General features: G+C 50.4%; 1 protein-coding gene and 2 long non-coding RNA genes across 3 annotated transcripts; all 3 read left to right on the top strand.

Annotated features, from left to right (window-relative positions):
• The first annotated feature begins 4,840 nt into the window (after positions 1–4,840).
• On the top strand, positions 4,841–8,773 carry LOC110203355 (uncharacterized). The gene is made up of 2 exons (XR_013483648.1): positions 4,841–5,049; positions 8,162–8,773. It is a non-coding gene; the product is annotated as an uncharacterized LOC110203355 (long non-coding RNA).
• A 2,675-nt stretch (positions 8,774–11,448) lies between these two features.
• LOC144455022 (uncharacterized) lies at positions 11,449–15,165 on the top strand. Its single transcript, XR_013483654.1, has 2 exons — positions 11,449–11,731; positions 14,620–15,165. It is a non-coding gene; the product is annotated as an uncharacterized LOC144455022 (long non-coding RNA).
• Positions 15,166–20,515: 5,350 nt separating this feature from the next.
• On the top strand, positions 20,516–22,928 carry LOC110203351 (uncharacterized). Its single transcript, XM_020979828.2, has 2 exons — positions 20,516–20,810; positions 22,387–22,928. The coding sequence occupies exons 1-2, from the start codon at positions 20,636–20,638 to the stop codon at positions 22,926–22,928; spliced, it is 717 nt and encodes a 238-aa protein (XP_020835487.1). The 5' UTR covers positions 20,516–20,635.
• Positions 22,929–24,561: the final 1,633 nt, after the last annotated feature.

Here is a 24,561-nt window from a genome sequence, read left to right as displayed (position 1 = left end):
ATTAACAGAATAAGAAAAAGAATTTAAATAACAATATCAGAAAAAAAGAAATTAGATGAGCTATAAAGGCACTCCTCTCTCCCCCCCTCTCGGGACCCCCCCCCCAGGCCTGAGTGGATTTACAAGTGAATTCTATCAAACATTGAAAGAACAATTCATTCCCATGATACAGAAAGCGTTTGCAAAAACCCGGGAAGTTGGCATTTCTGGCTCCAGTGAGGTGAGTGAGGTCATATTTTTAAATCAGAGAGAGAGATAAAGCAGAGGGAGAAAAGCAAACTATTATCTTTAATGAATAAAGATGTAAAAATATTGAATAAAAATTGTTGTTGTAGCAAAGAGACTACAAGATTAGATTTATAGCAGGCAGCTGGTGGTACAGAGGATAGAGCGCTGGGCCTGGCATCAGGAAGAACTGAGTTCAGATTAGGCCTCAGGCACTTACTAGCTGTGTGGCCCAGGGGAAGTCACTTAACCTCTAATTCCTCATCTGTAAAATGAGGTTTAGTAATAGCACCTACTCCCCCCACCCCCCAGCTGTTGAGACAATCCCGTGAGAAGATAACTGTAAACAAAGCATTTACCACTGGGTGAATTTAGCACTGGGCCTGCAGGGCATAGTAAGTGCTTAATAAAAGCTCATTCTCTTTCCTTGTATGACCCCTAAAGGCTTTTTTTTCCAATAAGGTCAAGTCTAGAGCAAGGACATCCATTGTTACTGATGGCTCGTTTGATGTTATATTCAATATAATATTTGATTATTTGTTATTATTTGATAGAGTTCTAAAAATGCAGGGTATTACAATGAAAAAGAAAAAGAGGTAATGAGCATAGGCAAAGAGGAAGCAAAAGAAATGATCACTTTTTGCAAATAACAATGGTTTGCTTAGAGAGTCCACTTCAGATCCACTGAAACAATAACTTTAATAAGGTAGCAGGAGAGAAAATGGCATCTCCTGCCCCAAATGCTCAGCATTTCTGTATGATGCCAATCAAACCAAGGAAGAAGAACTAGAAATAGACATTCCATCAAAAATAACTACAGAACTTCCAGAATATCTGGGAGTCTACTGTCCACCAGACTGAACAGGCCTCTAACCTGGGGATTGTTGTTATGCCAAGCCCAGGGCACAGTCTGCTCGCTGGGCCTTAGCTCTGAAAAACAGGGGGTCTCCTAATATCCTGACACTACTTACCAAGACCCATACAGGAATTATATGAATATAACCACCCAACATCTTTTTTGGAAATAAAGGAAGACAAATAACTGAAGAGATACAGGTTGCAAACAAAAGGGTTTGGGGTTTGTTTTTTTCAAGTTATATTGGGAGAAAAAAGAAGATCAAAGAAAGGCTAGGACCCATGCTTGGCGTGAGGGGAGCCATGGTTCCCAACAGACAACAGGCAGAGATGGCTGCTCAGCTCTTACTTGATCTCTGCTTCCTCAGCCAAGGAGAATGGCCCCACACAGGGAATGACCAAAAGGGACTTGATTCCCAGGGTATGTGAGGAGACACAATGACCACGTGGCAGCCACTGATAAATTCAAGTCACCTGGCCTAGAAGAGTCACATCCTCAGGTCCGAAAAGAATTGGCAGATGTTACTGCTGGACCACTGCCTAGCTGTTTGAAAGCTCATGTGATGCAAGACCGGGTGAGGTGCCTCAAGGGTAGGTAAGGATAAATGTCCTGACTTTCAAAAAAGAGAAGAGGACCCTCTCCAAACAATAGGCTAGTGAGCCCGACTTCGATTCCTAGGAAAAGTCTAGTACAGAGTATTAAGGATGTGACTGGAGACACCTAGAAAGGGAAACTGGGATTGCTAAGAGCCAGCCGGACTTCATTAAGAACAGGTGATGCCTAACTCACCTAATTTTCTTTTGGGAAAGGATAATTAAATGATCAGATGGGAAGGCTATGGCTAGAGTTTACCTAGATTTTAGCAAAGGTCTTGATAAGTATTTCATACTGTTCTTAGAGAGAAATGAGGAGATATGGATTATATTGTAATACAGTCAGGTGGAATCAAAACTGGTAGGATGGCTACAGTCAAAAAGTAGTTACTACTGGCTCCATGTCAATATGGCAGGAGGTCTCTAGTAGAGTGCCCCAGGGATCTGTACCTAGTTAGCTCTGTATTCTGTACTCTTTCACATTTTTATCAAAGTCTCAGATAGTGGCATAGATGGCATGCTCATCTAATTTGCAAATGACCCAAAGTTAAAAGGTAGAATTAGCTTACAGGATGGCCAAGTCAAGATTCAAAAGTCAAGATTCTTGCCTAACATGCAAGAATTTGGGGCTGAATCTAAGAAGACAAAATTCAACTGGGATACACATAAATGCAATTGTAAAGTCTTGTACTTTCAAAAACAATTGGACTTCACAAGTATGACCTCATTATACAAGAGTAATTTGGAAAAGATTTAGGGGTTTCAGCAGACTGTAAGCTCAATGTGTGGCAAGTGGCATTGGGCTACACTTCTCTGGGTACGGAGGTGCCAGGCCCACTGGCCTCTGCCTTTGTCAGACCCCATCTGGCGCACTGTGTTCCATTCTGGCCGTCATGATTGAAGAACATCGATGATCTGGAGAGCGTCCAGAGAAGGGCAAGCAGCATGGGGCAGGGCCTTGAGTCCATGACATCTGGAGAACATTGGAAGGAATTGGATATGTTCACTCTGGCAAAGAAGAAGACTGTGGGGTGGGACAACATGGTCATTGTGGTCAAGTACCCAAAGGGCTCTTGTGGGGAGGAAGGACTGTGGGCAGCAATGGGGGAAAGGGGCAAATGTGTCAAATTAGGCAAGAACCTAGAGCTGGTCGCAAGTGGAACCGCTTCTTGGAGAAGAGGTCAGCTCCCTTGGGGAGCCCTTCACTGACTGGATTGGACTTGAGGGTCACCGAGGTCCTTTCCAATGCTCAGGCCCCATGAGCTCACTCATGGTTGGAACAGAAATTCTAAGACCACATGATTAACTTACGGATGTAGCACCATCTGAAACTCCCAAAGGTTTACTTTGTAAAACTAGATAAAGTAATAACAAAATATACTTGGAGGAACAAAATGTCAAGAATTTCAAGGGAAATAATGAAAAAAGTGGGCAGGAAGCGGGCCTAGCAGTACCAGATATCGGACAATAGCACAAAGCAGTAATCAGCACAAGTATTTTGTGCTGATTAAAACAGAGAAACATTGCTCAGGGGAACAGATTAGGGATGTGAGACCTAGATGGAATCGAAAATGTTAACTTAGAGTTTGATAAATGGCAAGGGCACCAACTATGAAGGCAGGGCCCAACCATTTGGTGGGGGGGACAAAAAAAAAAGTTGCTGAGAAAAGAGGACAGCAGTTTGGCTTAGGAATCTACTACCATCTCCCACCATAATAAGCTCCCCATGTTTCCATGACCTAGTTTTGAAATGTCATCTCATAAACTAATTAGAAGAGAAAGGAACCTGATACCTTTCACATTTATGGCTAGGGGAAGAGGTCTTAGAGGCTAGAGAACATCAGAGGAAGTAAAATTAATAATTTTAGGGCATCAACAGGCACTTCTCAAAAGAAGCATTGCAAGGAATACACAGCCATGTGTAACAAAATGAGAGAAAAGCTCTAAAGAATTAATCATAAGAGAAAAGCAAATTTGGAAAAGTGGAGTTTTCATTTCACATCCATCAGATGGGCAAAGATAAGCAGAGAAAGGAGAATGGCAATTTTTGGAGGAGATCTGGGAGGTCAGGTACATTAATGCATCGTGGGTGGTCCAGGCATTCTAGAAAGTTTAGAACTAGACCCAAAGAGTCAATAAACATGTTTACACGTTGACCCAGTAATGCCACTGCTGGGCCTATACCCTAAAAAGTCCAAAGAAAGAACAAAAGGGCTCCTAAGCACAAAGCAACCCTTTTTATCATAGCAAGTTGGGGAATGGATGAAGAAATGATCATGATTGATAGATAGATAGATATAGATTTGGATACACATATATTACATACATAGGTATATAGATTTAGATAGCTAGACACACACGCACGCGCACACACACACACACAACACAACACACACACACACATATATATATATCTCACCACTTCTTTAGCCATCCCCCAAGATACACACCCAAAATGCAACATTACCTAAGAAATGATGAAAGGGACGGATTCAGGGAAAATTAGGAAGCCTTGTGTGAACTGATTCAAAATGAGGAAGAACGAGCAGAATCATTTATTTTGACAATGATTCTATGTAATATGTGAACTATAATGTCAATTGTTCTATGTAATTACGCTGTAATTAATAATATATACAACAATCAAGGAAAACTTCTTGAAAGACTCCTGAATCAATGCAAATCACCAGCAATATCAGTGGGCCCTTGGAAAACCCAGCAGCGTGTCCCACCACCTCCTGGCAGAAAGCTGAGACGTGCCAACATGGCTGGAGTCCGGATGCTTGACTCTATTTGTTTGAGAAGAAGGCCTTTCCCTTTGGTGGGGGCAGCAGGGGCGGGGATGAGGGGGAGGGAGGTATGGAGTGGATGAGAATGATCAACTTCACAAGGAAGAAAAGGGAAAAAAAGAGCCTCAAGGAAGCAGTTTTTAAAAGTGGAGTTCTGAAAGAGCCTGAGTTAAACAAGATAGTCGGGTTAATTTCGTATCTACTTATAAAAGAATATCTGTAAGATTTGTATATAAGCCTCTCACTCTCATCTGTATGTGGAAATGTGCACGTTTGTCAAGGTCACAATAAAACAGAAAATTTTTAAAAAGGAGGGAGAGACACAGAGACAGAGACAGAGAGACAGAAACAGAGAGAGAGAGAGATGCTAGGTTCTGGATCAGGGAGGAGGGAAGGGAGGGAGAAGGGCAGGCTGGAAGGAGGGCAGGAGGGAGGGGTGGGGCAGCTGAGCCTTATAGAATCCAGTAGGAGGCAGTTGCTCTGCAGATCTCCAGCTAGACAGAACCCTTACCTGTTCTGAGAAGTCAGAAGCCTGCCTGATAACTCTCCTAGCCCCGACCTTCACCAGGCCAGAAAATGGATCAAGGTAAATGGATGTGGGTTGGGAAAAGGGGTACAGACAGGGCCCCACAGGTCAGTAGAGACCCTAAGGATCCCAGATCACCATTTTATAAAGGGAGACTGAGTCCCACGTAGTGGGACAGTGGTGGTGGGGGGGGGTCTTGAGGACTTTTGCAGAGGAGGAGATGGAATCCTACAGGGCAGGAGAGACCCTGAGCATCCTGGGGTGTAAATTCAGGAGTTGAGAGACTTCAGTCCAACACTCAGCTCATTTCGTGGAGGTAAGAAATTGAAGTTCATAGGTGGGCAACTCCCTTCTGGTCACTAACCTGCAGAGTTGGAATCAGGGCCTTTAGAGACCACCCAATTCAACCCTCTCACTTTTCAAGGCATGAAATTGAACCTTAGTGAGAAAAACATTCTTAGGAAAGCTCAACCTTAGGAAGCAGAGCTCCAATCAGACTTTATAGAAAGTCCCTCATTTTACAGAGGGAAACTGAGACCCAAAGAGGGAAAGGGACTTCTGATCACAGAAGGTCAGTGTTAGCAACAATTAGCCCTAAGAATCCATCAAATCCAGCCTCTTAATTTTACAAGAGGGAAAGTTGAAGCTCAGAAAGGAATCGGCCCTTGGTGAAACAGAGAGGGAGCACTCTTGGGGATCATTCACTTTAACCTTCCCACTTGATAGAATATGGAATAGGTGTGTGTGTGGGGGGGTTGATTAACAAAATATCACAGCAGGAATGGAGGCCCTTTTATTAGGGCCTATCTCTGTGCCAACTCCCCAAATCATTGTACTGGAGCAGGAAAGTGAGGCCCAGAGCATGGGCAGCACTTGGGATCATGAGGTGTTGAGTTCAAATCAAGACCTGTTAAAAACTTATCAAGTCCAATTCTCCTCCTCCTCCTCTAAAGAGGGGCAAACTGAGGTCCAGAGCAAAAGGAGACTTTGAGGCTCCCACCCAGAAATGCAGACCAGGAATCCCAGTACAATTGTCTCATTTTACAGATAAGGAGGAATCTGAGACCTAGAAAGGGGTGAAGGTGATTCAGTGTCACTGAATGTCACAGTTAGGAACTCAATCCATAGAGCCAAAGGGAAACTGAGGCCCAGAGAGAGGGAGTCATTTAGAAACTCAGAACATCTGAGCTAGAACCCTCCCTGAGACACCATCCAGTCCAACTCCCTTATATTACAGCCCAGTAAACTGAGGCCCAGAGAATATCATTTGCATCACCAAAAGTCAGAGGAGTCAGTTTCACAGGACATCAGGTTCAATGCCCTTCATTTCATGGGATGAAAATGATGGACAGATGTCAGAAGACACTTGGGATCAGAGAATTTCAGAGCTGCAATTCTGGCCTTCCACCACTCCCCACACACCTTTTGAATGTAATCTCTTCACTTTCTCTCCATTCTCTTTAACCACTGTCCTCTATTCCATAATAATAGCTAAAATTTACATAGTGCTTACTATGTGCCAGGTTCTTTACAATTATTATCTCATTTGGTAGGTGCTGTTATCATCCCCATTTTACAGATGAGGAAGCTGAGGCAGACAGAGGCTATGTGACTTGTCCAGGGTCACACAGCTAGGACGAGTCTGAGGACAGATTTGAACTCAAGTCCTCCTGACTCCAGGCCCAGCACTCTATCCAGCTGCCACAGACCCTGAACAGCAGTTCTAACCCTCTTCCAGTACAGACTTGACCACCCCACCCCACTCCACCCCCTCCCACACCCATTCCTTTTCTGTAATTTCCCCCCACTAGCTTGACTTAGGAGAGCAGCTCTTTCCCTCCCTTGGCTCCCTAACCTCTTCGAAAAGGAAATGAAAAGGGCAGGTCCTTCGTCTACCTCCAGACTTGGGGCTCTCTCAGAGTCCTCAGATTGCTGCCAGCTTTAGGAGAGCCTTGATAGACAGCCAAAGGAACAGAGACCATTGTCAGGGTGGGCAATGGGGAAGCACTGCTGGTCCCTGGTGGGGAAGGATTGGCTTGGGCCCAGAGCCAGGTTTTAGGCAGGTGACTCAGGAGGCCTGTGCAGGGAGGTCTGAGGGAGCAAGACTCAGGGTGGATCCAGCAGCTGAGAGGCCTGGAGAGGAGCTCAAAGGGTGGGAAGGAGGGCTGCCCCAGAATGGGACTATGGGTACCGAAAGAGGGAAGAGAACTCAGCCCACCTTGTCTGCTCCACAGGTTTGAGTGAATCTAGGGAAATGGAAAAAGCAGCAATGAGCAAGGAGAGAGAGAGAGAGGGAGACAGGGAGAGAGAGAGAGAGAGAGAGAGAGAGAGAGAGAGAGACAGAGAGAGAGACAGAGACAGAGACAGAGGACAGAGAGACAGTGAGAGGAGACAGAGAGAGAGAGAGAGAGAGGAGGGAGAGAGGGAGAGAGGGAAGGAGAGAGAGAGAGACAGAGACAGAGACAGAGACAGAGAGACAGAAGAGACAGAGAGACAGAGAGAGAGAGAGAGAGAGAGAGAGAGAGAGAGAGAGAGAGAGAGAGAGAGAGAGAGAGAGAGAGAGGGAGAGAGAGAGAGAGAGGAGAGAGAGAGAGAGAGAGAGAGAGAGGGAGGAGAGAGAGAGAGAGAGAGAGAGAGAGAGAGAGAGAGAGAGAGAGAGAGAGAGGCAGACAGACAGAGACAGAGACAGTGGACCTTAGGCACTAGCTGTAAGTTCAATGGTCTGTGATGTCTTTTGTAGGTATACAAAAGGACTGTCATTTTTGTCATTGGACAAAGTACTAGGATACAAGCTCTGTTCCTTTGCTCATCCTCTGCTTCCTGAAAGCCCCCTGGTCCTTATGCCAGGAGCAAACAGAACAGGGATACCACACATGCACCTTGTCCAGGCCCTACATGGTTTTAATTTTAATTTCTTCTCTGACGTCTCTGTAGTTTGCAAGCATTTCATTCCATGTAGTTTAGAAATGCTGAGTACGGTATTCAGCATGGTGATAGATTACAAAAGACCTTAAATATGTACCGATCCATGCTGTAGCTATATCATTGTGGGTAATAGCTTGGGCCTTGGGCCATGGTGATGGACCAGGTCTATTACCATCTGTTGCTTGAGTATTGTTACTTGGGGGTTATGTTTGTAATAATGACACTTGTGGTTATTATCTATTCTCAGGCAACATGTCTGAAAGAGACAGAAGTGACTTCAATTTCAAGAGTGGGCAGCCAAGTCAATTGCCCAAGTCGTCCCAGAGCAAAAGTGATGATCCCCAGGCTGTGAAGCAGGAGTTTGTACACATTAAGCAGAAAGTCGATGCCCTGCTGGATCACCTAGAAAACATCATGAAAGAACCTGCAAAGTTGCGTGAGATGATGAGGGCAAAGGAGATGGAACAGGAGCTGGGCAGCAGGATCCCGAAGAAACCCAAGACAAATGAGGAGACACACGCTGAAAATAACGGGGCAGTCGGTGGAAACCAGGTTTAGTTGGCGCCAGCCTGGAGGAGGAAGAGGACCCTGAAGATCCAGGCAGCCAAGACCAACCAGGGCTGTTCTGCCAGGGCCAGCCCCACTCCCTGTGACCCCTGGGCCTTCTCTACCAAGGCCAGCATGTGCTCCCCACTGTCCTATGTCTAACAGGTCCCTCAGCTGCCCCTCCTCTGCCTTTCACACTTTCCCACTTCTTGCAAGTCTCCCAGGAGATAGAGTAAAACCGCAGTAGTTTTGCTTTTTTAACTTTGACGCTTGTATTCATTTGATAATTAAAAAGTAAATTGTTCCTTTTGCAGTTTTGTTTTGTTTTGTTTTTTAAAGGGGGGCTGTTGGGGAGGAGGGGAAGGGACACCCTGGAGTAAGTGGGAGTGTCCATCTTTGAGGACCTGGTATGGCCAAGCAGCAAAGTCCCCCCGGGGCCAGGTGAGATGATGTATGTAGTAGGGGATGGCTGCACACTGGCCTCAGTGGCTTGGAAAGGCTCACGCTCCTCCCACCCAGTCCCCTGCCCAGGCCCTCTTGGGTAAAGCCCTAACCAGGCCAGGGACATGGGGTCTTTGCCTCAGGGAGCCAGCACTCAGGGGCCATGTCTTGGTGGAAGCAGTGCCCTCGAGCCGGGGGTGCTATCAGGCAGCCTGCCCCTCTTCCCAGGCCCACCTTTCATCTCAAGGATCTGGCCCCACATCCTCTTCCCCCACTGCCTCTTTTCCTGCCTTTCCTGGAGGCCTCAGGCCAGCTGTGTGCTGTAATGGAAGCCTTTGCAAGGCCTACTGCAGCCTCACCACCTCCAAGTCTTGTCTGGGTCCTTAGCCCTGGGAGCTCTTCCCACCAAGCACCTGGTTGTTGATTCAGCCTTCTGGGGGGGCATAGCAGGGAGGACCTGGGACCATGAGTGCAGCAAGAGGAGTGGGGGAGGAGGAGCAGCCCTTAGCCCAATGGACCTGAGCAGTAGCCCCAGCTCTGGGGAGCTCCTTGGGCCCCTGGGCACCCTTGGTTAGGGACATGGGGCAAGTCAAGGTCAGAAGGGGGCCTCTAGGCCCCTTTTGCCTGAAAGCAGGCGTGGGTGCATCTGCCCACCCTTTTTCTACTGTTAATAGCTCTGTGTGTTCTTGGGCAAGCAAAATGGAAACACAAATGAGGAGTGTATGTGTGTGAGGGTGTGTATGTGTGTGTGAGGATGTATGTGAGTGTGTATGTGTGTGTGTGTGTGATGGGCTGCGTGAGTAGTGTATCCTTGTGTGTGACAGGCTGGCCTACCGACCAGTGTAACTGCGTGTGTGTATGTGTATGTGTGTGTATATGTGTGCTTAAGTGTGTGAGTGTATGAGTGTGTGTGTGTGTGTGTGTGTGTGTGTGTGTGTGATGGAAACTTTCTTTCCATGGCAGAGAAAAGGCCCCAGTTCCAACGACCTTGAATCAAGCAAGTAGCCCGGTGCCATGAAATGAATGTCACTGGGGCCATTTGTGGGGAGCATCCAGGCTGCTTCAGTCCTGGCAAAGTTTCGTTGCTCTGGCAGTGTGTGTGATCTGTCTGGGGCTGGAGCTGAGGGCCATTGGGGGAGGGGGGAGGGACAGGGGGAGGTTGGAGGCAGAAGGATGGGGAGCTGATGAGGGAGGGCTGAGAGAGGCAGCTGAGGGAGGGTAGCAGTCTGTGGGAGATATGCTTGCGGGTAGGGGGAAGGTTGTCCTGTGGAGGAGGGGGGTGTTTTCTTCTGGCTGGCCCCAAGGGCAGAGTTGGGAACATGGGAAGAGGGACAGGGAGAACCTGGGGGAGGGGGAAGCAGATTTGGGCTTGATGTAAGGAAACAATTTCTAACAATGAGAGCTGTTCCAAAAGTGGAACGGGTGGCCCAAAGAGGAGTGTACGTTGATGTGGGTTCAGAGCTTTTTGAAAGGCCAGACGAGTTCAGTGACAACTTGGGTGAAGCCAGTCCCCAGTGGCATACCCCAGGGATGTGGGCTTGGCCCTGGGCTGTTTTTCCACACACTTGTCAGTTAGTGGGAGCGTCCATCATAGGGAAGCAGAGGTGGCCCAGCTCGTCCAATGAGCAGATGACCCAGAGCCGGGAGGGAGAGGTCACTCACACGCTGGGGGGACAGAGTCAGGATCTGAAAACATGTCAACAGGCTGAATTGAATAAGATGGAGTCCACTGAGGAGAAATCAGAGGCTGATCAGGGGAGGCTCAAAACCATCCCTTCAGACATCTGGGATGGGGGAAACACGAGCAGTTCATGTGCCCAGTTCTGGAGGGTGACCCGGCTCCCAGCCCAAGAGGAGTCCCCATTATGTGATGTGGCTGTCACCAAGTGAATCCCATGTTGGGCAACCATGAAGTGAGTCGGAGGGCCCAGGACGAGGGGCGTGAGCCTTCCCTTCCCCTGCTGTACTCAGGCCCCTTCTGGGATGTTGGGCTCACCTGCAGGGGTCTAAATTTAGGAAGGACTCTGACACACTGGAGTATGTGCAGTGGAGGGTAACCAGGCTGGAGAGTCACGTCATGTGAGAATGCTGTTGAGGGGGCTGAGAATGTTTGGATTTGGGAAGAAAAGATTTGGGGCAGGGAAGGAGGTAGGGGACATGTTACCTCTGTGTTCAAATCGTAGAAGGGCTGTCATAGAGAAGAAGGGTCAGCCTTTTAGTGCTTGACCTCCAGAGAGAGGGGCTGGCATTGGCAGTGAAGAAGAGGCTGATTTAGGCTGAATGTAGGAGAAAGTTTTCAATAATGAATATTGTTCTCAAGTGGCCTGGGTTGTTTGGGGAGGTTGGAAAGGGGACCCCTTTTAATGGAGGCCTTCAAGCAAGGGCTGGGAGAGATGTTGTCAACAATTTACGTTTTGGTGACGTAACTATGACACCTACCTCCCCATCCCCCATGCTGCTCCCTTATTGGTAGAAAGGCATGTAAAGTTCTAGAAGGAAGAAGTAGGAAAGGGTGGGGTTAGGCTACACTTGGGAAGATCCAGTAGGAGGCGAGTGCTTTTCTTGTTAGATGGTCTTGTTGAGGCTAACACAGGTCTAGTGCAGGCTCTTCAGGGGGCTCGTGGAGGTGACCCAATGGGTGAGTTGCTCCATGTTACAAGTGTGGGGAGCTGTGAAGAGGATGGCTGGGGTTGGCCCTGCGTCTATAGTTCAAGTCCACCACCTCCTAGTGTTAGTGATACAAGTGTAGAGGCCTCTGCCAGTGCTTCCATCCCAGTGGGGCCCGTTGCTTCTGAGTCTGAACTGCCAGCTGAGGATCCAGAAATTCAAGGTGAACAAGGTGACACTTGAGGGAAAAGCTGAAGGTGGGGTGGGGCAGGGGGTGTCAGTGAGAGAGATCATGTTATTTCACCTCATTCTATATATTTAACAAAACCTCCTTAATTCCTTCTAGCATTATTTGTTTAAAACCATGTAAATGACTAGATCTACCTTTGGAGCTGATTTTTCTAAAAATTTTCTTTCCTATAAAGTGTTCTGGAAGCTTCTTTCACAGCCCATGTGACTCTATGGGTAACCTCCATGCTAATGAGAAACAACCCATACAGGATCATGGCTGAGAAACTCTGTTCCTTCCAAATGCCCATTTTTATGACTAAAATGCACAAAAAAACATGCATGGAATTGCAATTTGGGTATTGGGATGAAACTCAGGAAAGCATGAAACACAAAAGCCTTTGTGTTAGACATAAGGAAACCAAGGCCCAGCCTGATGAAGCAACTTCCCTAAGGTTGAACCTCAGACATACAATAGCTGCCACTTCACCTAAACGACTGTCAGTCAACATAAAAGGGAAACAGCATGGGAGTTGAGGGACAGCTAAAGGGAGGGAAGGGGGAAAACCAGTTAAGGTGGGAGGACAGGGAGGAAATAAGATAATCAGACACCCCTATTATGGAAACCATGAGCCTTTCAAAAGTGCTTTGCAGTTAATCTGTATTTCAGCATAATTAGTTTCCTTTGTAAGCATTTCTATTTTAGTTTATACTTTTAAAATTATAATTCTGAGGAGTCTCTGGGCTCCCCTACACTGCCCAAGCAATCCACAATCCACACACACACACAGACACACACACACACACACACACACACTAAAAAAAAGGAAAGAATTCCTCTTCTGAGGGTTTTGCAAACTTTCAAATACAGCAGAACACCATTTTTAAAAATTTCCTCTCCATGGTTTTTTTTTAAATTTTTAAACATTTTAATTTAAAGTTTTGAATTCCACATTGTATCCTTCCCTCCCCCTCTCCCTCCCTAAGACAGCAAGCTATCAGATATAGATTATATGTGTGCAATTATGTCAAACACTTCCACATTACTCATTTTGTGCAAGAAGACTCAAAACAAAAAAACTGAAAGAAAAAAAGTGAAAAATGGCCTGTTTCAGTGTGGATTCAATCAATGCTAGGTGTTTCTCTGGAGGCGGACACCATACTTCATCACTTCTCCTTTGGCATTGTCTATAGACATCACTGTAGTTTGTTCAGTTTTGTCCCAGCCCGTGATGTCATGACAATAGGTAGTCCCAGGAGAAAACCCCATCAACTTCCCAGTCTCCTACATTAACAGAATAGCTAATAAATTTATACAGCACTTACAAGGCACACTGCTAAGCCTTAGAACAAGTATTATCTCATCCGATGCTCACAGCAGCCCCAGGATAGAAATATCATTATTATCTCCATTTTACAGATAACGAAACAGGCAGAAGTTAAGTGACTTCGCCAAGGTCACACAACCAGGAACTATCTATCTAAGGCAACTTGAATGCAGGCCTTCCACATTTCAGGTGCAGTATTCCATCCACTGCAGCACCACTTACCTGTCTTCCTCGTATCAGCCCCGTTCTCCCTTACCCCCCAAAATTGCAACATCATTTTGTTTCAAATTGAACACCTCTGAATACACCCCCTTCTCTCTGATGACCCTGCCTGGTGCAGACCCTTATCACCTCAACCCTCTATTACTGCAGTAGCTGCTTCAGGTTTCCCCCAATCAGTCCAATCAGTCACCAAAGAGATTTTCTTAAACCGCAGGTCCAACCAGATGGCACCTTTACTCAGTAATGCACTCCTAATGCCTGCCTCTTATCTCCAACAAACCCCCCAGACTCATCTCTGAGCTATTAGAGCCCTTTAGAAACCCATTCCTTCCCACCTCCCCATCCTCATTACTCACTCATCACTCTTCTCCACTCACTGCGTGATGAGCCACGCTAACCAAGGGGCTGTTGCTCACACACAACAACTTTTGAACCGAATGGCCCACTAGTTGAGATGCTTGGCCACGTCACCCGGGCCTCAATTTCCTTGGAATCCTTCAATCCTTGTGCATGGAAGCATCTCCCAAACCCCTTAGCTAGGCAGGCTACGGCCCACCTCTCTCACATTACAATCCATCTGCTCTGGGAAAATCGTACACAAACATTTCATCAAGTTGTCTCCTTCTTCAGAATACAAGCAGCTGGAGGACAGGGATTGTTTGGGCTTTCACTCCATATCCCCAGCACTTAGCCCAGGATGAAGCACGTAACAAATATAAATGCTCGCTCATTGACTGATTGCTCAATAAATTTACCAATGCATATCAACAAGGCTTCTGCAAAACACTCTTAGAAACTTGCCCAGAGGCACACAGCTAGTAAGTGTCAAGTATCTCAGGCCAGATTTGAACTCAGGTCCTCCTCACTCCAGGGCCAGTGCTCTATCCATTGTGCTACCTAGCTGCCCCCCAAAACTCATTTTTACCCCTAACTGAGCCTTCACTCATTGCTTTCAGAGGAGGCAGAGGTAGCAACACAGTTTACTGTAAAGCCTTTTGACACCTCCTAAAATCTCTACCTCAGGCAGGTTTGCTTTGGTATTTCAGTATTGTGAGACCTTGGGGTAAAAAAGTCTCTAGGCCTCAATTTACTCCTATGGAAAGATGAAAGAGGTTAGATTCAGTGCTTTCAAAAATCTCTTACAAGTTGCATCCTTTGGGTCAATGTAGCTAGGCCCTGCTCAGCAAAAAGGAGATCGGATGGCCTGCACACCTACTAGCCAGATCAAGGGAGGTGCCAGATGGAAGGGCCTTTGGGAACCTTAACAAACCCACAGCCAGCTTCCTATCAATTCCTAACACCTGGAATACCCCTATCATTATTTGCTGGACAGGCAAAAAGAGCACCACTTCCAAGAGTGTGCGTGGCAGCCCTGCAGCCAGATCCTCCAAAGGGAAAGGCCATCACCAGGCAAAGCAGAAGAAAAGAGTGAAGACTGAGGAGAAAGAAGACTGGAAGGAGAAGCCCAAGAAGCAGAAGAGCCACCAAACTGCCAAGAATGCCAAGGCCAACACGAAGGGGGCAGCAACAGCCACTGAGGGGGGCAGCACCTCCAAGGCTGCTTAGGAGGCACCCACCTGGAAGAGGAGGACACTGAAGACTGAGGCCTGGAGGACCTGCTGAGGTGGCTCCAGGATGCTGGAGGTGCAAGCAGCTATTGCTGAGGAGACACCATGAAGGCCAAAATGCTGTGCTGCCAGCTGGCCTCACATCCTAGAGCCACCCTCACCAGACTCACTATTGTCCTCAATCTTGTTCTCTCCAGGCTCTGGCAAGTGGTCTGTTTCTCATTAAAAAAGAATTACATTAAGACCACTGAATTTTTCCGCATTATCTTAGAAAGTTTGCTCTGGCTTTGAAAAAAAATTTTTTCATTGTTCCTTGTGCAGTTTATTTTTTTTTTAGAAGGGGCTGCCAAAGGGTGGGTAGATCGTGGGAGTCTCTGTCCTTCAGGACTCAGCATAAGAAAATGGTAAAGAGCCCCATGTTCCAGCTAAGACCATGCAGCTCAGGGCTGGCATGGAGGCTGGCCACCTCTTATATAGGGCTCCCATAAATCAATCAGTAAACATTTATTGAGCACCTACTATGTACCAGGCAGTGTTAAGTAAGGACTGAGGATACAAAAAGAGGCAAAAGACAGTTCCCGCCACCGAGGACATACAGGCCTAAGATAAACCAAGATATATGAGGCAGGCTCTACACATGCTAGATAGGAAATCTGGAACAGAGGGGGGGCCTTGGAAGGCAGAGGGGTTAGGGAAGGCTTCCTGAACAAGGAGGGATTGGAGCTGGGACTTAAAGAAAGCCCAGGAGGTGAGGAGTTGGAGCACAGGGGTGAGCACATTGCACACTTGCCTGGGAGAATGCTAGATCCCAGAAATGGAGGGTCTTGTTCATGGAACAGTGGGGAGACCAGAGTCACTGGATGGAAGAGAACATGCCAGGAAAGAAAGTTTAGGAAGACTGGGAAGATAGGCTGGGGCAGGCTGTGAAGGACTTTGAATGTACCAGAGAATTTCCTATTAGTTTCTGGAAGCCACAGACAGCCGTAGTCAGACTTGTGTTTTAGGAAAATCACTTTAGTGGGTAAATGGAGGCTGGATTGGAATAGGAAGAGACTAGAACAGACAGACCCAGCAGCAGGCTACTGTAATAAAGCAGGCACTACATGATGAGGCCAAACATTTGGTATTCCCAAATATTGCCCTTCACCCCCAGATATTCAGCCCTGCCCATCCTCAGGGCCTCTTGGGGCAACACCCACAAGAAAGCTCATGCCCAGGAGGCTTCTCCCACCAGCTGGCTCAGGTGAGTGCTGAGTGTGTCTACAATGAGGGTTGGAAGCCAGCACAGACCTGCTCTGCCCAGGGCACATTATTCCAGGCACCACCCTGTAGCCATGTTGGTCCTGCCCAAGGGTCGGGAAGCACTGGACAGACAGGAGACAGCAAGGGGAGAGAGGGATGGGGGAATGGCCAGGGAGAGAGTCCTCCAACAAGACACCTTCCCTAGGCATAGGCCCAAGCTTCGAGCTCAGCATTGGCCAGGATCTGTGGCCAGGTGAGAGATGGCTCCTGAGGCCTTGGCCAAGTCAGACGACAGGGCTGGAGTGGCCCGGGCAGCCACACCTGGGGCCTCGGGGTCCTGCCCAGCATGGAGCCACAATAGCCTGGCCCAGCATTCTGGGTCTGACCTCCTTCAGTCTAGGCAGCTGCCTCCCAAGGCCCTCAGGTCCAGACACGTGGGGGCATTGGGAGCAGGAGGAGGGAGGGAGTCCTGGAGGACTCCATCCAATGCTTAGGTCTAGGGGCCAGTGGAAGGGGTGAGGGGAGAGCTCAGAGTAACAGGATGCACTGCAAGCACACTGTCTGCTTCCAGACCCCCGGGAGCCTCACTGGGCTGTGGCCCATTGCTCCATCCACATGAGCTCCATGCTGGCCAAAGGACCCACCAAATGGACTAAGCCCCAGTCTGTGGGGCCGGTGGGTGAGGCGGCATGGAGCAGGGGGAAGGGGCCCAGGCCTCTGATCCTGGCCTTGACCCTGAGGAGCTGGGGGACTTGGGGCATAGCCACCTGGCCTCTCTGGGCTTCCCTTTCTTCTTCTGGAAAATCAGAGGGCCGAAGTCAAGGACGCCCAGGGTCCCTTCCATCACTACTGTTCTGTGGCCGAATTGTGTGTGGATTGACTTTTGGCATGTCTCGTTGTCTCTGTGGGGCCGAGCAGGTGCCGTGCCACTCCAGGTCGGCCCGGGTCACTTCCAGGTTGAACACGCTCTGACGCCCTGAGCTAGGGACCAGCCTCCCTGCCTCTGCATGCCTCTGTTTCCCCCTCTGTGAAGGGAAAGAGACTGGTCTAGATCCGGGGTGTCAACCACCTGGCCCAGGCCTGCAAGACTCCCCCGAGGGCTCAGAACCAGGTGACAATGTATTTGGGGAACAGGTAACAGGACCAAAGACAATTCACTAAAGCACAGGGAAGGTTGACGTGGGGTTTTCTAAGGCAATATTCTCCCACAGGAATCCTTTGAGAGGGCTGAGGCTCCCCAGTTCTACTTGAGTTTGACACCTCTTGAGATGGTCTCTAAGGGCCTGGGCTGGAGCTCCCGGGGACCACAAGGCCAGAGGGAAAGGGCAAGAAAGCCCATTGTCTGCCTCCCCTGAGCCCCTGCCTGCCTCCCTGGGGCCTGGACCTCCATGTTCTGTTACTCTTCTCCCTGGAGAACAAAGGACTTGTATACTGCCCAGGGGCAGCTCCTCTGGGTGGCCTGGTTTTTGCTGGGGTGGGCCTGGTCAGTGGGGAGTGAGCAGAGAGGTGATAGCAGGCAGAACAGAAAGCTCTCGAGGAGGGAAGGAAGGCCAACCCTGAGTCCTGGCCAGGAGATTGGCTGCATGGGAGGAGATGGGCCCACTAGAACAATGGCCAGAGATGGCCAGGCCTGAAGATGCTCAGGCCTCCAGGCTGGGAGTCAGGGCCCATGGGGCTCCCAGAAGCCTTGGCCTACTTTCTTCTTGATACAAAGAGCAGGGCTGCCGAGCCCCATGCCTCCTGCCAACCACGAGACTTCACTCCCTGCAGATTTCACAGGGTACACAGGGAACACAGGGTATGGGACATTGTTGCCACCCTGCGCCTCCTCAGCTGCCCCTGGGCTGGAGATTTGTCACTGTACCTTATCAGGGCTGTTTGCCCCAGAAAGAAACACAGAGCCCAGCCCTGGGTAGAGGAGGAGGAAGGCCACTGACCCTGGGAACCCTCCAGAGTGGCCAGGCTGTTCCTGGCTCTCTGCTCTACATTCTTGGGTTTGCCATACAAAGTATCCCAACCTTCAAGGCTGGCTAGGGTAGGGCCGGGGGGGGGGGGGGAGCGCCAAGAAATGCAGTTCAGGGAAGAAGAAAAACACGAACAACCAAGGCTCAGGGGCAGCCTGCCCCCAGCCCCAAATCAGGGTTAAGCATGGCCTCTCACGGAGGCAGGAGGAGATGGCCTGACTAGACCCAAGGGGCCAGAATGGGGATGGGGGGGAAGTTCAATGAGCAAGAGGTCAGTGGGCCTAGATCATGGTGGTCTGAGACAGGCAGCCTAGAGAGTTGAGATTTGTTAGGAAAGAACTGAATCAAGTCTCTCCCACCATTCAGGTGGCAAGGGGGAGGAACTGTGGCCTAGCTCATAGGATCTTACTTAGATTTCCAGTTGGAAGGGACATCAGAGGTCCTCAGGCCCAGCCCTATCACTTTGTAGGTGAGGAAACTGAGGCCCAGAGAGAGAGGAAGGCCCCCTTGCCCAAAGTCATGCCCCTAGTAAGTATCTGAGGTGGCTTCTGAACCCAGATGAGAAAGAGTCCAGAAGGGGTGACAGGGCCCAGAACCAGTCAGAGGGCTGGCCCAGAGAGTTGTCTCTAAGGGTCTGAGGACACTTGGCTGAAGGTCTCCAGTGAGATGCCCCAAGCATCTATGCTTGGCCCTGAGGTGCTTTGCTTGTCCAGCAGTGACTTGGACCAAAAAAGCCCGGATGTCAGCGCTTCCCCAATTAGCAGATGACCCAAACAAAGTAGGGAGAGGTAGCCATCACTCTGCCATGACAGAGCCAAGATCCCCCAAGATCTCGACAGGCTAGAGTACTGGGCTGAATCAAAACTGATGAAATCGAGTGGATCAAAGCCTAAAGTGTGCTTCCTCTTTTTAGACTTAGGTTTGAGAAAACAGCCTCAGCAGTGCAGGATGGGAGAAGCCTGGTTAGACAGCAGTCCATCTGAAAAAGAGTCAGTGATCTGAGTAGGCTGCAAGTTCCCTGAGCCACAAGAGTGTGGCCATGTTAGTGGGCCTCAGGGGAACCATAGGGCCCAGAAGGAGGGAGGTGAGAGAGCCACATGGGCCTCAAGGGCCCAGGCCAGGACACGTGTGGAGCAGGGCATTCCCTTCTTGGGCCCCAGTCTGGGCAGGACAAAGGGGAGCTGGAGAGTGTCCAGAGGAGGGCATCCCCTCTGGCTGGGGAAGGGTCTCAAGACGGGGACATTGGGGTAAGCTTTGAAGGCTCTGGGCCTGTTTCTTCAGGAGAAGAGAAGGCTTGGGGAGGGGAGGAGGGGCTTGGGAAATGGCCCTGACTGCTTTATGTGAAGGGCTGTCAGGGGCAAGAGGGCTCAGCCATTTTGTGCTTGGCTGGAGGACTGAAGCTGGAGCAGTGAGTGGAAGGGGCCCAGCACCATTGTAGGTTTGATGGAGGGAAGCCCTCCCTACAGAGACTCAGATGCCCCCAGAGTGGAGTGGCTCCCCCAGCAGGCAAAGGGCTCCCCCAGCTTGGAGGTCTGCCCATAGACACCTGATGGCCCCTGGCCAAGGGCTTTGCACTGGGATTGGGGGAGGGGAAGCACCCTTGCTTGTACGCTTTGGACCAGGTGTCTGCTGAAGCCCCTTTGGATGCTGGAATTCTGGGACTGTGGGTTACTCCAGGAAGGAGAGGCCTTGGGAGTCTTTCACACCTTAGTGGGAATTACCGGAGCAGCCCCATTCTAGCTGATACCCAGCCCAGACCCTCTGGGGAGAGGCAAGGCAGATTCTGTCTGGCACTTAGGCTGCCATGGCTCTGAAAGCCCCTGTTCAGGTGGGCTATTGGAGGGGCTTTCCAGCTGGGCCTTGGGGCGGCCGTGGCATGAGCTGGAGGGGGGTCCTTTCCATCAAGCTGGGCTGGGGGGCTTCCTGCCCTCCCCCCCCCCAGTTCATCTGTTGCTCCTGACCTCTTTGCTTCCCCTGCAGCCTGCTCACACAGCTACCAGGGAACTGTGTGGTCCCTGTGTTCTTTGCTGGTTTTAACACTGAATCAGGTGTTTTCATGTTCTCTGCCACCATAGCCCTCTTCCCTGTCCCCCACTGGACTCAGTGTTTCTCAGGTGCTGATGGGGGAGGGGAAGAGGGCTGGGCAAGGGCACTGGGGGGGGGGGCTCTGGGAAGGCAGGGTGCTTGGTGGGCAGGGGTTCTAGAAGGTCTGTTGGAGGAGGTAGGGCTGGCGAGCAGGTGCCAGAGAAGATTTAGGGGGGCCGTGGTGAGATTGCCCCCTCGAACCGCTGGAAGGGCTGACTTGTTGAAAGATGGCACGGAATGTTCCTAGGGAGCAGGGGAGTGGGTGGGAGGCAGGAAGGAAGGGTAGGGTGGGAGGGAGGGAGGTTGGGAAGAGAGAGTGGGAGGTTTAGGGCAGGACCTGGGCTAGACTTATAAATATCCCTAAGTGTCGTTACTTCTACTTTCCTCTGCCTTACAAAGCCTGGCACATCGAGGCAGCTGGTCAGTCCACAGTAGCTGCCACTCCTTGCCAGCCTGGTCCTCCAGCTAATGGGCCATAGCCTTTGAAGGCATGAGTGGAGATCTCCCTGAGGCCAATGAGGAGTGGCGCTGGTCTTCCCAGCCACCCTTGTCTCTCCCCAAGGAGAGCTGTGAAGGCAAGATGCCAGAGACATCCTCGGAGGAGCTGTCTCCTAATCCTGACCGGAAAGCTGAGACTTCCCCACCTCCAGAAATGGATCCCAAAGGTAACGGGGCTCAAGTGGAGGCAGGCAGACAGCTGTGTGGCAAAGTGCGTGATCAGGAGCATGGGAAAGCAGCTTCTCCACCTCCTGCCTCACTTTGGGAGCCACAGAGTAGGATTGTGTCTCTGTCTCTAAACTTTCTCTATTTTTCACAGAAGGAAAATGTTTCTCAGAGAGGAGGCCCAAAGGTGGCTGGAGACCTGGGCTCCTAGCCCTAGGACTCCCTGGAGCCTTAGCTCTTCACTTTGCCTGAGTGCAAACCAGGGAACCCAGGAAAGGCTTCCTGAAGGAGATGGGCTGGGGGCAAAGCCCAGAGGGAGTGGAAGACAACCAGGGAAATATGGATGAGGGGTCATGGTGGGCAATGGGGAAGCACTGCTGGTCCCTGGTGGGAAGGATTGGCTTGGGCCCAGAGCCAGGTTTTAGGCAGGTGACTCAGGAGGCCTGTGCAGGGAGGTCTGAGGGAGCAAGACTCAGGGTGGATCCAGCAGCTGAGAGGCCTGGAGAGGAGCTCAAAGGGTGGGAAGGAGGGCTGCCCCAGAATGGGACTATGGGTACCGAAAGAGGGAAGAGAACTCAGCCCACCTTGTCTGCTCCACAGGTTTGAGTGAATCTAGGGAAATGGAAAAAGCAGCAATGAGCAAGGAGAGAGAGAGAGAGGGAGAGAGGGAGAGAGGGAGAGAGGGAGAGAGAGAGAGAGAGAGAGAGAGAGAGAGAGAGAGAGAGAGAGGAAGAGAGAGAGGAGAGAGAGAGACAGAGAGAGAGAGAGAGAGGGAGAGAGAGAGAGAGAGGGAGAGAGAGAGAGAAAGAGAGAGAGAGAGAGAGAGAGAGAGAGAGAGGAGAGAGACAGAGAAAGAGAGAGAGAGAGAGAGAGAGAGGAGAGAGAGAGAGGAAGAAGAAGAAGAAGAAGAAGAAGAAGAAGAAGAAGAAGAAGAAGAAGAAAAAGAGGAAGAGGAAGAACAAGAAGAACAAGAGAAGAAGAAGGAGAAGAAGAAAGAAATACAGAGAGACAGAGTGGGGAGTGAGGGAAAGAGAGAGAGAGAAAGACAGAGAGAAAGAGAGAGAGAGAGAGGCAGAGAGACAGAGACAGAAACAGAAACAGAAACAAAGATACAGAGACAAGGACAAGGCAGAGACAGACACAGAGATACAGAGAGAGAGAGAGAGAGAGAGAGAGAGAGAGAGAGAGATTGAAAGGGTGAGATAGGGGCCAGTGTGAAGACCTGGATTCCAGGCCAAAGCTCTGCTGCTTCCTTACCCTTAGCTATGTAGGGCAAGCCAGGGAGCCTGGGCCTCAGTTTCCCCATCTGGAAAAGTGAAAAGGTTTGACTTTCTGAGTGAGTGGTCTCTAGGGGATCCTTCAGGTGCCAATGGTGTGGTTCAGGAGAGGTGAATGTAGGTCCTGATCTGCCAAGGGTGGGGATCAGGAGGACCTGCCCATCTCTTGCAGTGTGTATGTGGGGAGGGGAGGGCCAGGTAAGCACTTGAATAGAAGGGAGGGGCACTGTGGCCCATAAAGGCCCTGGGGAAATGCCAGCTACTAACCAGAGGACTGTCCTTGTCACTCTTTGCTTATCAGACAACTCGAAGGGCAAGGGCAAAGGGGACTCTGGTGCCAAAGGTGGGCAGCAAGGCTCTGTTCCCAAGTGGTACAAGATGAAAGGTGAGGATCTCCAAGGCAACTGGAGTGATCTGGCGAAGATTGAACAGAAGGTGGATACTCTGCTAGAGAAGATGGATCTGTATAACAAGGAGGGTGGACCCCCGCCACAGGCTGCTGAGGAGGCGAAGAAGATCCCACAGCCGCCGCAGCCCCAGCCACCCCAGCCACAGCAGCCGCAGCAGCCCCCTCCAGTGCCGCCACTGCCAACCCGGCAGGAGCAGGCGCTGCCCCAGCAGCAGCACCACGGTGGCAAAGGCCAGAAGAAGTTCAAGGGGTATATTAAGGGGGCTCCCACTGAGGTTGGTGGAGGAGGCAGTGGTGGTGGTGTGTGGGAAAGTTTGCTTAGAGGGGTGGAGCCTGGACCAGAGGGATGCTGCAGATCAAGGCCTGGAGGACCTGCGGGGTGGTTCCAGGAAGAGGCAGTGGCAGCAGCAGCTGCAGGGGCCCCCTCCCCATGACATCTGGGCCCTTGTGCTAGAGCCAGCCTCACCTGGTCCCCTCCCCTGGTATCCTCCAGCACAGTTGTCCCCAATCTTAATCGCTCCAGGCTCCCTAATTCAGCTCTTTCTAGCAAGTGGCCGCCCCTGCCACTCCCCAAAGCATTCCTTGGAGGCCCCCCAGTAAAGCATCTGCTATTTTGCTCCTTAGCTCTCATAACTTTTCTCTGCAGATTTGACAATAAAAACATTCTCTTGCTTCTGTGGTGCTTTTTTTTTTTGAAGCATCCTCCAGTTGAGGGTGGGGCTGAGGGGGTGAGGAAGTGGCAGTCAGGAATCAGTGGGAGTCCCCATCCTTTGGGACCCAGCACAGCAAAGCAGCAAGTAGCCACTTGGTCCACCTAGGTGGGCCCGTGCAGTAGGGGGATGGCCCAAATGGTGGCTACTTCTTTGCTGGTGCCCCCAGAGGGAGGGTGTGCAGAGGGCTGCAAATGAGGCCATGCAGTGGGGGCTGCCAGGGGCTCCCATGCAGCGTGAACTTGTCCTGGCCCCCTTGGCGAGAGCCAGAAAGTGGGTGGACCCACAGGATCTTTGTCTCATTCAGCAGCAGTACTGTCTTCCACAATCCCCAGTCTCCGTGGTCCTCAGCCTGTCCCCATGCCACATGGTGTTAAGAGGCCCTGGACCTCTCCTGGGGTCCAACTTTCACCGCAGGGGACCCTCCCCCACAGCCCCACCCTCTCCACCTTGGCTCTAGGTGCTGTTAAGTCAACTGAAGTTCAGATCTATGCCAAGTGTGCCCAGAGGGAGCGCTTGAGCCCCGTGCAGGCCCACTCTATCCCACTCTATCCCAGTGGCCATCTGGAAAGATGTCTGTCCTGAGCTAGGGCAGAGGCCCTGGACAGAGAGGAGACAGTAGGAGCAGGGAGGTGCTAGGAATGCCCAGGGATAGTGGTCCCCACCTGGACCCCCTCACTAGGCACAGGCCAAGGGTAGAACTCAGCAAGGTTACCCCAAGCTCTTCATGAGGATGCTCCATCCAGGAAGACCCCCCCCCCCACCCACCCAGTAGGTTACAGCACAGGAATGAATAGGTTTGACCTGGAGCCCCTAAGGAACAGCCACTCCCTGAGGTCTCAGTGAGGACATGACCACAACCATGTGACCATAGGTTTGTCCCCATCTCCTTCCACCATCCAGCCCCTTAGCAAGATGGTCAGTTTCTGGTGTGTTGCCAATCTGCCTTGGTGGGGAGGGGTCTACACTGGGAGTTCCCCACACCTAGGAGATCACAGGTCCAGTTCAAAGAGGAACGTCACCTTGGGAGACTGGGCTCAGCACTGGCTCCTCTCCAGACATGATGAGCAGCCCTCTGGCCCAGGCTCCCTGACATCTCTCCCTGGCTCACCATGGGCAAGGCCCTCACCTCTCAAAGCCTCACTCTCCTCACGGCGGGCAGAGGGGAAGGGAAGGCAATGAGGGAACTGTCACTGGGGATCTCTGTCCCAGGCTTGTTGGGAGACTCAACACTCTAGGCCTGAACCCCAGTATTATTAGGGTCATTCTGTGCATGAAACTTTGGGCAATCCCTTTGCCTCCCTAGGCCTCACTTCAGCCTCTGCAAGATGAGGGCTTTGGACCAGATGGTCTTCAC

Source organism: Phascolarctos cinereus, unplaced genomic scaffold (assembly GCF_003287225.1).
Source record: "Phascolarctos cinereus isolate Bilbo 61053 unplaced genomic scaffold, phaCin_HiC Scaffold_8;HRSCAF=390, whole genome shotgun sequence".
Lineage (NCBI taxonomy): Eukaryota > Metazoa > Chordata > Mammalia > Diprotodontia > Phascolarctidae > Phascolarctos > Phascolarctos cinereus.
The sequence above is the reverse complement of the archived record's forward strand: the minus strand, read 5'-3'. Positions and strand labels throughout refer to the sequence as shown.

Bases quoted from the DNA above. Each gene is read 5' to 3' on its own strand.
- LOC110203351 (XM_020979828.2), top strand. From the start codon at position 20,636: ATGAGTGGAGATCTCCCTGAGGCCAATGAGGAGTGGCGCTGGTCTTCC. The intron at 20,811-22,386 runs GTAACGGGGCTC...TTTGCTTATCAG, and splicing joins TCCAGAAATGGATCCCAAAG to ACAACTCGAAGGGCAAGGGC.